General features: G+C 39.5%; 1 protein-coding gene across 1 annotated transcript in view; it reads right to left on the reverse strand.

Moving 5' to 3' along the window:
* LOC130708502 (uncharacterized) overlaps positions 1 to 14,401 on the reverse strand; it is a 197,460-nt gene extending 183,059 nt beyond the window's left edge. The window contains exon 1 of the mRNA XM_057549166.1: positions 14,390 to 14,401. Coding sequence (XP_057405149.1) covers positions 14,390 to 14,401 — 12 coding nt within the window. The remainder of the gene's footprint in view (positions 1 to 14,389) is intronic.
* Positions 14,402 to 15,200: the final 799 nt, after the last annotated feature.

Consider the following 15,200-nt stretch of genomic DNA (forward strand, 5'->3'; position numbering starts at 1 on the left):
CTCAGCGTTGGTACTATTGACTTGTCGGACTGGATAATTCTTTGGGGCTGCCCTAGGATACTTAGTAGCGTCCCTGGTCTCTACCCACTAGATAGTACTCACTCCCAGTTATGACAACTAAAAATTTCTCCAGCTTGCCTAATGTCCCTGGGGTTGGGGGAAATTCCCCTGGTTGAGAACTACCGGTCTAGACCTTTCTTTTCCAGGTACCTGTTCATTCAAATGTACCATGCTTCCTCTCATTACAAGACTTCTGAAATCACCACTTCCTTTCTCTGAAATAATCTCCCTCTCCCCACCCCTATGCCAAATTATTAATGTCTAATCATTGCTTCTGTCCAAGTGCAATCATTACTTCCTCCATGGAGCCTATACTGGTCCACCAATCACAGTGCTGTAATAACCCTTTCCTTTAGGGCTGTATTTGTAGCCGTATGTTCATCACTGGGATCTTCGGAATAATTTCTGACTTCCCCTCCAGGCAGTATGCTTCATAAAAACAGGACCCTTGCCTATTTTTATTTACCATTATGTCCTCTGTACCTGGCATGGTAGAAACTCAATAAACATTTATTCAATGAATGATTGAAAACTGAACAAAAGTTGCAATTATCAGGAAAGTAAAGCAGGACTTCCAGCCTCTGAAGTCAACAACTGTTTGCTGAGCACTGATTTTGCATTAAGCAGGATGCTGAGCCCTGGGACCACAGTAAAGAATAATATACAGCCTTTGCCTAGGAGGCATAGCCTTGGGAAAGAAATTGACTTGTAAGTAGAAAGGAACGATATGGTATCCTAGGTGATCAGTGGAGGTCTGAACAACCTAAAGTTGGGTATATACAGAAGACTTCCAAGGTCTGCCTGTAGAGTGAGAAAAAGGTTTCAGAAAAAAGATAATTCTTGAGCTCAGACTAAAGGGTTAGACAGAACTGGCTAGATGGACAAGGGTAATGGGGTAGGCAGGTATTAGAGCTGGTGTGATTGGTGGGAAATTAGTCACAATAATGCTACAGGTGTATGGCAATCCAGCCAGCTGAGAATCTCCACACAGTTCTGAGAAATGAGCTTAAAGACTTAAGCAGGGATAGAGGCATGAGAATTTCTTGTGTAGGCTCAGAAGTCTGTACTTTCTCCTGGAGACAATGGGAGGTCATAGAAGGATGGCAAGCAGTGGTGTGAATCAGATGTGCAATTTCAACGTATGAGCTGAATGTTTGACCAGTAGATAGAAATACAACTTCATAACTCAGGGTCTCATTACAAATGTTTTAAAACTTTGAGTGGCTGTGGGCCTGGCACATAGCAACTTCTCAACAAGGAAAATCAGAATGCAAACTCAGTATAAGGTTCAAGAGTGTGTAGACTCTGTTCTCACCAATAGGAGGGCAGAAGGCTTATTGCAACCAGTGAGTCCTTCTAGCCTCACTCCCATGAACCCATATTTATTGTTAGTGGCAAGATATATATAGGGAGGTATAGGGATCAGGAGGCCAGTTCTAGACTTCAGAGAAAAAGAGGCAAACATAGGCATTTTCTGGACACTGCAGCATTCTGAAACCTGATGATTGAGTGTTTGTTTTCCCATTGTCTGCATTTCTGCCTAGTCCTCCAACATGAATAATTGTCAAGGTTTTGCTAGGCCAAAGTATATTCCAGAGAAATCGGATCTGCAATTTTGCAGAATTTCACAATGCCTTTTTGCAGTCCTGTGTCAAATTGTTTGTTTAAATCTAGTTTATTTTACCTTCTTGGTCCTGGACGTACTATCAGCTGAAATATTTATATCATTGCCTCTTAGGAGTTGTGCATTTCCCTTGTTCTGTGAAAAAATGTGCTGACCTGTTCTATGTGTATATGAGTAATTGTTTTTATTTTAATTACTTGAGTGCCTGTGGAAGGAGACTGCGTTGTCTGGCCCATTCTCTCCTTGACCGTTTCTTGTCTTGCTTTCATTCACTCCCTTTCGCGGAGAAAATTCTTGCTCTCATCACCAACACTGTCTTTGGAGACCACTTGAAGTTGAAATCTTCATGCTAGATCTAGCCTTTTGAAAGGAGGTGTGGGAATCATAAAGATAAACGTACCTTACCACACAATGCAGAAATCCCCTTCTCCCAGCCAGGCTCCAGGATGCTGGAATTAAAAAAAAAAACAACCAAAGCACATCCTTGCTGTTGTTCAGATCTCAGTTTTGAAAACAAGGTCCCCACACAAGCATACACACACATTCCTTATTACATATAGCGTTCTGTCCTCAGCTCACCCCCTTCTGACCTCATTCATTCATTCAACACAATTATTGAATATTCATGGTGTGCCAAGCAGTGAGCAAAACAGGCAAGTCTCTGCCCTCACAGAGACCACAGTCTGACGTAGAAAGCAGACAGTGCAGCAGTTACTACCATCATGGGGGTGGGCGGAGGAAACTCTACAAAAGGGGGTGCTATCTGGTTCCAGGGAGTCATGGAAATTATGCCAGGAGAAGTGATATTCAAGCTGAGGAAAGAGAGGAATGGGTGGAGGAGACTAGCACCAGGGAGGAAAAATGTCCCAGGTTGGAGCTGGAATAACATTTGGTGAGAGATTCAACTAGGGAGGTAAGGATCTAGATGGTATCTTTTAAAAATCTGGCTTCTACAACCATATGGTCAGACATACTTGTGCTCAACACCAGCTCCAACTCATCAAAGCTGTTTGATCTTGAGCAAATTGCTTAACCTAGCTACGACTGACTGTCATTACTAGTCGTTATTAGTTCATAGGGTGGATGTAAAGGTTGAATAAGTTAGAACATGTACGTTGTGTACACACTGGCTGACACATGGTAACATCTTGACAAATAATAGGTTGTGTTGTGATTATCATCATTATTACGTATTATTATCTCATCTTCACTATGTCTTCATTATCTTTTCCACTGTTTTTTGGTTATTGTTGTTGTTGCCCCCTCGAGTCAGGTGATTTGGGATCAACATGTTTATGGAAGCTAGCCAACCCTGAATCCCCTGTCTACCTATCTTCTCTCCTTCCCTCTCCATCTTTCTTTTCCTTTTCCTTTTCCTTTTCCTTACCTTCTCACTCCTATGGTTGACACCCCACCATGGTTGGGCCCCAGGAACTGGACAATGGGTAATATAAAATAATGGAGTCCTGTGTATTATTAACTTCGTGCCAGGACCATGCTAAGAACAATTTCTATGCATAGTTCAGTTGGAAATTCACGTTAGCATGCTCTACCACTTATGAGGGAAAATGAGCAGAGCATAAATTATGGGTAAAATAATATTTCTCACTTAGCTGTCAACATTGAAGAGATGTTTCCATTTAACTTTGGTAATGTTTCTCAATTTCTCTGCCTTTCCATATTCATACTGCCATACCTAAAGTTAGGATTCATCTCTCATCCAAACTAGTGTGATATCATCCCCAATGTGCTCTTTCTTTCACTTTCTCATTCTCTCTGACACTCTCCCTCTTCCTCTCCCCCACTTCCCCCTCCCCCTTCTCTCCTTCCAAACTTGCCTGTTCCAATCCAGCTTCAACTGAAATATCAGAATGTTCTTCCTATAATATCACACTGATCACTATATATTCATGTTTGAAAACCTTCAAAGATGTTCTATTTTCTGAATAATATGTCTATCAGGACACCTTTCACTGCAAGGAACAATAACAAACCTATCAAATTAAAAGGTAATGAGAATATATTGCTTCACTTACCTGAAAAACCCGGAGGTGATTTGAGCTTTGGGCACAATTTGATCAGGACTTTAGCTCTGTTTCTCTGTTACTCTCTTGGTTCCTGTCCAAATGTCAGTCTTATTCTCTAGCTGGCTTCTTTTATGCTGGCAACATGTTTAAAGCAGTCATAGGTATCCTAAATCCACATCACACTATCCAGCTAGAAAGAGACAAACGCAAGTCAAGGATTTCTTCCAATTGCTCCATCTTAAGCTGTGGACCCACCTAGGAAGCAATCACTGACTCTAAAGAGATGTCATAAGCTCATTGCCTTAGATTTGAGATTAACGGCATCTCTGAGTTGAACACTGTAGGAAGGCATGTGGGGTTACTGTATTCTGTTAGTTTAGGGGAATCAGTACAAACCCCTTGCCAAACAACGTAAACCATGTGGATGCAATAGAGGGTGCAATAGATACCAGAAAGGCAAACAGTGTTGCTACCCCTCACCCCCTGAGGATGTCATTCAAGACCGGTCACAGTCTAGCTTCAATCCACAATTCCAAGTTCCCATCATTTCTATTCTTACATTACCCTTGTCAGACTGAATTAACTGCCCCAAGTTTCCATCTGTGCTTTTGCTCCAGATTGACTTTCTGTGTGGCATGCCAAGCTCCTGCCATTCTTCGCCACAGAGAACCCTCCCTATCCTTTTAGACCCACCTTGAATGCTCTCTCCCCATGGATCCTATGATATTTTCCTCCCTCTCTCTTCAGCTGTAGTGGAGTAAAAAACACTGAATTTGCCATCATCCAATTTGGGCTTGCCTGCTGGAGCTGTCCTGTCCTCAGACGGTGGCTAAGACTGTCTTGTTTCTTTGTCTCTTTCTCGTTTCTTAAAGGACCTGCTCTCTGTCTTTCATTTTCTTATCCAAGAAAGTACCAGTGCTTTGTCTTGGGACATTTCTCTTTAGGTCAATGATGTCACCTCTTATTTAAATACCTAAACCCTTCTGAGTGAAATTTTTGAGCTAAAATTTTGGAAAATCTGGAGGGCTTATTTTTTCAAAGGAATAGTCAAAGAATTATAAGCTAATAACCTATACATTATTACTTAAGTGCATAAAAACTAATGAAGGCAGGCTACGAAAGTTACAATTCACCATACGTATGAGGTATTAGTATGTATTTTCCTCTCATTTGCAAGTAAATCTTGTTCTGCAGAACACCTGTATTTCTGCGAAGCCATTTGTAAATCAAATATCATATTCTCATTTACATACATTTTAATTATAGAAATGAACTGTATGAATTTTAAAAATATTTTTAGTCACCTCTAATATCTCATCTCCTTGTCAACTCCTCAATAAACTGTCAATACATACAGATTGTTCCTGACTTAACAATGGTTTCACTCATGATTTTTTGACTTTAGGATGGTGCGAAAGCGGTATGTATTCAGTAGGAACTGCACTTTGAATTTTAAATTTTGAACTTTTCCTGGTCTAGGAATATGCTCTCTCGTGATATTGGGCAGTGAGAGCAGCCGCAGCCCCCCATCAGGCACACGGTCATGAGAGCAACCAACCAATACACGTACACCATTCTGGACTCATACAACCATTCTGTTTTTCACTTTCAGGACAGTATTCAGTACAGTATTTTGATTTCCTTTCGGGATAAATAAAGACATAAGTAAATTGACATGAGGGCATTATGAGACAAAATTATGGGTGCAAGATGTCAATTCCAATTGTGAAGTAAGGACATTTCAAGAACTCAGGGTTACCTTTTATGTCAGTTCCAAACATTAGAGATAAATGACTGTGAACAGCTTTAATCATGCTTTTAAAGATGTGAGAATTTATATGGCTTTTGATATCTTTCCTTTTTGTGGACTACACTGTTTTTCTGGCAGTATCAATTTTACCAGTAATCCTGAAAAGCAACTAAATATCTAAGATCTTATTCACAAAAGTCAGTATAACATTGGGTTAAAAGTGCAAAACTAGGGACTTCCCTAGTGGTGCAGTGGTAAGAATCTGCCTGCCAATGCAGGGGACATGGGTTCGAGCCCTGGTCTAGGAAGATCCCACATGCCGCGGAGCAACTAAGCCCGTGAACCACAACTGCTGAGCCCACGTGCCCCAACTACTGAAGCCTGCACTCCTAGAGCCCGTGCTCCGCAACAAGGAGAAGCCACTGCAATGAGAGGCCCGCGCACCGCAACGAAGAGTAGCCCCTGCTCACTGCAACTATAGAAAGCCCGCATGCATCAATGAAGACCCAACACAGCCAAAAATAAATAAATTTTTTTTAAAAAGGTGCAAAACTAGAGGGCAAGAACATGCCTCCATCAAATGATGGAGCTGTAGAAAGGACATAGGAGTCAATTTAAAGAGGTTCCCAGTGGCCAAATCTGGGATGACTTGGGCAACAAATAGAAGATGAGATTATTGAATTATAAGCCATGAAAGAAAATAAATGTCCATAAGTCAATGCTAATGTAATAAATGAACAAGTGAATGAATGAATGAGTGAGTCCATAAATAAATGGAGGAAAGGGGTCACTCTTCCTTATGGTGAAGGAATGCATTAATTTTCTTTTTTTTCTGTCTTTATAAATGCTTTATTGATGTCTAAACCCATACATAGATAGAAACCGTGTACATACATGAGAGATATCAATCACTTTTCCTATCAGGCCCAGCCCTATTGTGATGGAATTGTCCATGTCAAACACACAATTTCACTATCTCTGGCCAAGAGACACCTAAGAAACATTGAGTCTCCCCAATTTCCAGCTTTCCTGTTCTCATAACTTTGTTTCTTGTCTTTTTTTTTTTTTTTTCAACTATAAGGCATAACTAAGCTACTGATACACAAAGAGTCCAGAGGGGAGGGAATATTTTTAAACCATGTCAGTCTAACATAGTGGTCACGTTCTGGGGACCCTTAGGCCAGATAGAGCATGCAGATATGTTGGCCTCTGAGTGTTAATTTTTTTTCAGATTTTTTTTTTTTAATATTGGAGTATAGTTGGTTAACAGTGTTTTGTTAGTTTCAGGGTACAGCAGAGTGATTCGATTATATGTATACTTGTATCTATTCTTTTTCAAATTATTTTCTCATTTAGGTTATTACAGAATATTGAGCAGAGGTCCCTGTGCTATACAGTAGGTCCTTGTTGGTTATCTATTTTAAATACAGCAGTATGTATACATCAGTCCCAAACTCCTAATCTATCCTTCCCCCTGCCACCCTTCCCCCTGGTAACCATAAACTCATTCTCTAAGTCTGTGAGTCTGTTTCTGTTTTGTACATAAGTTCATTTTATCATTTTTTTTAAGATTCCACATATAAGCAATATCATATGATACTTGTATTTCTCTGTCTGATTTACTTTGTATGATAGTCTCCAGGTCCATCCATGTTGCTGCAAATGACATTATTTCAGTATTTTAATGGCTGAGTAATATTCCATTGTATATATGTACCACATCTTCTTTATCCATTCATCTGTTGATGGACATTTAGGTTGCTTTCATGTCTTGACTATTGTAAACAGTGCTGCAATGAACATTGGGGTGCATGTATCCTTTCAAACCATGTTTTTCTCTGGATATAAGCCCAGGAGTGGGATTGCTAGATCACATGGTAGCTCTATTTTTAGTTTCTTAAGGAACCTCCATACTGTTCTCCATAGTGGCTGTGACTGTAACAAATTGCCACAAATTTAAAAGGTTAAAAACCACAAATTTATTTTAAAATTTAAAAGTTTATAATTCTGGAGGTCAGAAGTCTGAAATGGGTTTCAGTGGGCTAAAATCAAGTTGTTGACAAGAGTGCATTCCTTTCTGGAGGCTCTGTGGGACAATCTGTTTTCTTGCCTTTTCCATGTTCTACAGACTTCCAGCATCCTTAGGGGGGAGTACCAATCCCCCCCACAATGTCATTAAAGTCAGGAATGGCCAGTAGAATCTTTCTCACATCACATCATTCTGACACTAACTCTTCTGCCTCCTTCTTCCTCACTTAAAGGACCTATGTGATTACACTGGACCACCTAGATAATTCAGGATCTTCTCCTTATTAGCAACTATAATTCCATCTGCACTCTTATTTCTTCCTTGCCATGTAACATTATAATTCACAGGGGTTTAGTATGTAAATGTCTTTAGGGGAGGGAGTTATTATTCTGTGTATCACAAACAATTACACTTAATAAATGTAAAAGGAATGATGTAAATAGAAAATTACCATTTGGCAAAACTATTGTGATAATTATTGTATGCATCCGTGGATACTATATAGTTAGGGATGATGAGAAACAGAACATTTGAATAATTTCAAAGGGCTCCCCACATGATACTTACTAATTGCAAATGGAGTTACTTTCCATGCCTAAACATGGCAGATACCACCATAATCAGGTAACTAGTGAGCTATATATGTATAATTGGAGTTCCCAAAGACAAGGAGAGAGAACAAAAAAAGTATTCGAAGAAATGACTGAAAATTATCCACATTTGATGAAAACTATAAACCCACATATCTGAGAAGCACAGCAAACCCTTAGTGGAAGAACTATGAAGAAAACTACACCAAAGCATATCACCATCAAATTTCTTAAATCAGTGTTAAAAAAAAAAAAATCTGAAGAGCAACAGAAGGAAAAAAAAAAAACACATTTAAAACAGAGTGTCAAAGACAAGTATAACACTGACAACTCCTCAGGAAAAGTGGAACTCTGAACACAACAAATCAACATTATTAAGGATTGAATGAAAGAAAAAAGCCAATCTTCAATCTGGAATTTTATAACCAGAAAAAATATTTAAAAATTTAAAGCAAAATGAAGTATTATACAGACAAAAAGAAAGCCGAATGTACTCATCTCTAGCCAACTACCTCTGGAAGGCATGTCTTTAAAAAATCCTTTGAGAGTTTCCCTGGTGGCGCAGTGGTTGAGAGTCTGCCTGCTAATGCAGGGGACGCGGGTTCGAGCCCTGGTCTGGGAAGATCCCACATGCCGCGGAGCAGCTGGGCCCGTGAGCCACAATTGCTGAGCCTGCGCGTCTGGAGCCTGTGCCCCGCGACGGGAGGGGCCGCGATAGAGAAAGGCCCGCGCACCGCGATGAAGAGCGGTCCCCGCACCGCGATGAAGAGTGGCCCCCGCTTGCCGCAACTGGAGAAAGCCCTCGCACGAACCGAAGACCCAACACAGCCAAAAATAAATAAATAAATAAATAAATAAATAAATAAATAAGAAAATCCTTTAAAAAAAAAAAAAATCCTTTGAGCAGAAAATAATGCCAAAGGGAAATTTGCCTCTGTACAAAGGAATAGACAATATTGAAGGTGGTAAATATATGCTAACAGTAAATATTTGTATTCAATTTTATTAAATTTAATTCAAATATAATTAAATGACTTTGGTTTCCCACCAAGAAGGAAGGAGTAACATATTTGCCTTACTCCACTGAAACTAAAAGCAAGCAGAAAATATGAACCAGTGGTTTTGAAGACATCAGGCAATGAAGGGCAGTGGTACTTCAGAGACAGCAAACAAATAATGTGAGCCCTGTAATTGTCACAGCTTGCTGCCTTGAGAGAGTTTCCAGACCTAGCAGCAAGAAAATGGAACCCAGTCTGAGCCAAAGAGACTCTCTGAGTTGAGATGGAGCTCAGAATCCCAGAAGACCAAGGTGGCTAGAATTTCCAATACAAAGTAACAGAGAATTAGCTGCATAGAGAAAGTTCTCTAAACCTATGCAGAGGGTGTCCCTCAATTTTTTTTAGCTCAATGTTGTTAGGACATTAATTCTTCCAAACTTGACCTATAGAGTCAATGCAATATACAAAACACTAGCATGGATTTTTGTAGAAATTAACAAACTGTTTCTGAAATTCAAATGAAAAAGCAAAAGACCTAGAATAGCTAAAATGATTAAAAAAAAAAAAGAAGTATGGCAGGCAAACACTACTTGATATTAAGACTGCTATGAGCTGGCATTTTTTCAGAATGCAAATATTGCTGATGCTTTGCCTCGGAGCTGACTTCTTTTGAGGTCATGTGAGCCAGAGACATGAAGACATCTGTTTCCCTTCAGGGGCCTCATCAGTAGCCGTTTTCTGTCACGAAGTTACACTCCATGTTTCCAAATACATATAACCTTGTTCTAGTACTGCCTGTCCTCAAACTGCCCTTTTCTTTCTTTCTTTTTTTCCATTCACGGGACTGCTAGAAAACATTGTAGATACCGTGAATGAAAAATATTGTCAACACCTTCCACAGTAGGTAGGATGATAGGTAGACAGGTTGGTATATACATAGATCTAGCTATCTTGGGGTAAGTGCAGAGAGTTGCTTGAACAAGTTGTCATTTCTTAGTGCCAATAAAGATTCTAGACATCATGAGCCTCAGTATCCTGGAGAGCAAGTCTTCTGTTCAACGTAGTTTTCACATAGTAGCTCAAGATTTCAGTAATTATTTCCTGTAAAAGATGGGGACTATGAAATTGCTGATTTTTTGAAAATTTTATGTTACCGTGATATAACTACTTTGTATTTCTTTTATTTCTACATTCCTTGAATTATCGCCTAAGCATATCCTTGCTTCTGCATATTACCATAAATCAAATTACGCCAATAATGGACACCAACAGAAACTCTAAAATAATCTTCTTATTGGATGCAAATTTAATTTAGTTCGGTTCCACAAACATTTCTGAAGCCCTACTGTATTTTTGGCCCTAAGTTACAAACATAAATAGTGGTGGTTTCTCTCCACAGAAAGAAACAGAATGAAAAGGAAGTGCGAATATTAACTTTCATTGCAATTTCTCCAGCCTTCAGATGTAAGTTCGTATTGCCTCTCAATTTCAGAAGGTAATTGTGAGAACCAGAATGAACCAACATGAAATAACGTGTGAATGTGTGATCTTTTCCAGGGCAAAAGCTATATAATCTAGGATAAAGAACATTGGTTTGGAAAAGACAGTTCTGGATTTGAATCTTAGTTCCACACTTCCTCACTGTGGAACTTTTCCAGGCCTCTTACACTTTCTCGGCCTCTATTCTTACATCTCTAAGATGAGGATAATTATGTCTTTCTAACAGGGCTGTTATGAAGGTAAAATGAGATAATTGATATTAAGCTTCCAGTTTAGGACAGGACAACCTGGCCAGTGTTCAGTCCAACAAATTTTCTTCTTCTAGAATGGAACAAGGGACTGTCTGAAAGGCTGCTGATCATCCAGAGAAGGGAGAAGGCTGTCAGCAGTAGAACATAACAATTTATAAATTTCTTATTTCACAACAAGCTCTGGGACATCCATCGTCCATGGAAATAAACAAACACTGAGTCTGAGGCCCGTTCCCAGCTGTGGAGTCCAATGCAAATGCACCTGAATGACTAAAGTGTGTTGCAAATGACTCACCAACCCCTGACTGCAATCTGGGTCCATCTGCTGAGCAGGGCCGACCACTCCCCCCAAAAGGGGCCCATGAGAACTTCTACAGATCATCTCTTGGAAAGAGGAAAGTTTGCTTGCTCTCAAGGTGTGTCTCAAGCCCTCATTCCAATTATTTAGCAGACTGTATGAAAGAAGCAGGCAGCTTTCCTCCAGAATCTTTAGAGCTCCTCAAGTTCCAATCCCTCTTTTAGCAAAACTGGTTTCAGGGAGGGAAGGTGTGACTTCCCCAAGGTCGCACAGACAGACATCCAGATCTCTTTTTAATCTGACACAGTTCCGCTTTGCAATGTGCTATACTCAGTAAAGTGTTTGCTGATATTTTTTCCTTGGGAGTTATAGGATGGGAATGGAATGAAAGTGATGGTGAGCATGTCCCAAATCCCTCCAGGACCCACCCAATAGCTTCACATGCTGAGGATTTTTCTGGATTCTTGGACACATGCAGTCTGATCCCTGGTTGCTAAACTACCCACACATGGCTTTTCTCTCTTCATCTGCTGTGATCTTTTGAATCCTTCTTTGCAAGAATTCAGTTACACAGTGCTGCAGATACATACTTCCATCCACTCACTTCTCTTAGCAGATAATGCCGATCACTGAGTCTGGCCCTTGTTCTCACTGACTCTGAAAGTTGCCTAAAATATTTTCTTAATACAGTCTACTAAACAGCGAACACACGTGGGGAACATTTCCAAAGCTACTCACTGTGCTATCACAAAGAAAGATGGACCTCCGTTAGGCAATGTTCTCCTTCAAAGCAAACTTACACACACATACAAATGTGAATCTAGTATAACGATGCATCTAGAGGTTTGGCACATAGAAAGTGCTCAACAGTTATTTGTTGAATGAAAGACTGAAACAACTGAATAAATGTGGTAAGTGTTAGACCCACTTTCCCAAGTACCAATCACTCTTCTAGAGGATCTTGGATATAAAAGGGACATTACTGATCAAAGGGAACATCAAGAGATTCAGAGAGAGAGGGAACAACTGGACAAGGATTTCATTTGATTGTAATAAAAACAGAATAGTACGTAGACTTTTCAGTAGAAGGAAAATTAAAATGTCAGACATTTGAGCAGGGATGGGGATCCCATAAAACTTGTATCTACCTACTTGTCCATAAAAATCAATGTGATTTTTATGGATTTTTAATAGTTAATAACCCTTAGAACAGTTTCTAAAATGAAAGCACATGCACACCCACACTTAGGATCTTGCACATTGAATTGTTTTCCCTGTAATCAATAAAACACTGGGAAATGAAATTATCCACTTTGTTTTGTTCCTTTTTGTAGGGCTTTGAACTGTATATGTTTATTATACTGTAATGTGCTGAGATAAAAGTTTTGGCTTGTTATGGCAATGACTGGAATTGGCTGCTTCTCTCACATTGAGGTGAATACAGAAATCATGGTGTCCAGAAAAAAGAGAGTGGTGGGGAAATAGGATTTTGGGGACGCTACTGACGTCTTTAATACAATGACGCTACTCCTTCTTTAATAAAATGATACTTATTGTCAAGTGTAGTCAAAAGCCAATGAGTCATCTTTATAACAAAACTTGCTAAGGAATCCCAGCTGACTCAAAGGTACATTGAAGACCTATGGCAATAACTGTCTGGGTTTTCCATTAGCGAGCCTTTCCACAAATGGCTACACTGTTTTCGTTTTGTTTTGTTGTTTTTAAATTAATTACTTAGAGAATTTTATCCTGAATTTTTAGAGAAGAGGAAGGAAAACATTTAGGCAGAAGACCAATGATAGAAATGAATGAGCAAGTTTTTATTGGAATGGTTCAGAACAGGGAAGGGGAGTGAGCCATTGTGCTGGAAACAGAACTAAGTTTTGGAAGGCTGGCAACCTGGGCCCAGCTCACTCTTGTTTGGTAAGTCCTTCCTCTCAAAGGACCTCACTTGTGCCATCTGTAAAAATGAAGGGATTTTGTACATCATTTTGGAACATCCTTTGGCAGTATCTCCTACAGCTGATTATATGTATACCCTATGATTCAGCAATTGTACCGCTAAGTGTGTACCAACAGAAACAAGTGAACATGTGCACCAAAAGATACGCACAGCGATGTTCATATCAGTATGACTTGTAATAATAAAACTGGGAATATCCCAAGTGTCCATCAACCCTAAAACATGTTATACTTATAAAATAGAATATTATATAGCAGTGAAAAGGAATGTGCAAAGCCATGGAAATGTTGAGGAAATGTGCCAGGCACAAAAGATTTCATGCTATGCGATGCCATTCATGTATAGTTCAAAAATAGGCAAATCTAATTCATAGTGAGAAAAGCGGTTTGGGATTGAACAGATCTGGATTGGAATCTCATACTGGAAAATTAATGGCTGTGGGGTTTTGGGCATGTTGAATTTCCTCTCAAAGTCTCAGTTTCCCCATCTGGCGTAGAAAACACTTAACACAATGTGTTTTATATTAAAAATACATGGAAAATGGTAGTTCTTGTGGGTTGTATTCCAAACTCTGACATCTAGGGTTCCTTTGAGGTACATTATTTTAAGATTAGGTAGGAATTCCTATATCTGTTGCTCTAGGTATCTATCATGTCCCCTATCACATACATTTTGGTTCTTTCTTCTTTCTTTCTTCTATTCCTCTTCCCAACCACCTTGCTGTTCATTTTTTATTTTTCCTTTCTCCCAGTGCTTCCATCTTGGTTGCTTTTGATCTTTCTGTGGTTCTCTAAGACCCCCCACTGACACCTTCTAAAGCTCTTTCAAGACAAAAAGAAGTGGCTAAAATTTTCTCTTTATATCTCACTCTCTCAATATATCACTCTCCTGTTTTTTGTGTGTGCATGTTGCAGTCCCATGTAGATTCATGGCTGAATTCAAGACACAAATATGTCATGGCACAAATGTTTCATAGCATGTAAGAAAAGGTAATAGCATCCTAAGGCTCATTTGACATGTTCTACTTGGACTGAAGTACTGTGAATCCTTCACTCCTCAGCCAGCCTACTGCCTTGACCACCCCTCTCACCAGGATAGATCAAGTCTCCTAAATAAATTTTTTTTTTTTCCTCTTGGTCATGGGGACTGCCCTTACCCCCTTGCAATAATTTACTGCAGTTTCTGTTCAGCAGAAAACCTTTTTAAAAAGTGTAAATCATGTCCTATCTTCTTTGTTTAAATCCCTCCAACAAAGCCCAATGGAATTGGAATAAAACATGAGACATCACCTTGACTTACCAGGTCTCCCATGACCCGTCTCAGTACTCACCTACTCTCATCCTCTCCCTTTGTTACAATGGCCTTATTTCTGTTTCTCGCATACATTATGCTTATACCCAACTCAGGGACTTTGTACATGCCAAGCCCCCTATTAGAAAATTCTCCCAGAAAATTTCCTGGATAGCCCCTTATAATCATTCAAGTCCAAGTATCACCTATTGAGAGAGCTTTGCCCAAGACCAACCTAGCTAAAGTAACATTTACCTTACCCCAAATTACTACCACATCACCTTATTATATATTCTTTATAGCAATTTTCACTCACCTCATTTATGTGCCTTACTTTCTTGTGTTTACATGGTTTTTGATGTGAATTGTGCAGTGAAGGGTGTTGATGTGGTTTACAGGTGATGCCAGTGGTATTGGTGGTACAGGGAGTAGCTATTCAATAACAGTTTTTCTGTGGTCTGGGTTTTCATTACTCCTTCTCATGGTTGAATTCAATAACTCCGTGATCCAGTCAGAGGAATCCATGTGGGTAGTAAAAGGAGTATGGCTTCAGACGTCTTCCTCTCTTCATCTCTGATTCCAACATGATCATATTCGCTGGCTTCCACTCACTGGGTAAAGCCATTTCCCAGGCTTGATCTGAGAATGAGAACTTTACAAATTTCTCTCTCTTATTTACAGGCTTTTTAGTATGATATGAGCACAGAATTCTCTCAAAAGGAAGAATATTCTTAGCAGATTTCTAGAACATTAACATGAACACCAATAGCTGAGTTCCAGTCAGTTAACTTCTCCCTTGCATAGTATATCTTGGATAAAA

Source organism: Balaenoptera acutorostrata, chromosome 6 (genome assembly GCF_949987535.1).
Source record: "Balaenoptera acutorostrata chromosome 6, mBalAcu1.1, whole genome shotgun sequence".
Taxonomy (NCBI): domain Eukaryota; kingdom Metazoa; phylum Chordata; class Mammalia; order Artiodactyla; family Balaenopteridae; genus Balaenoptera; species Balaenoptera acutorostrata.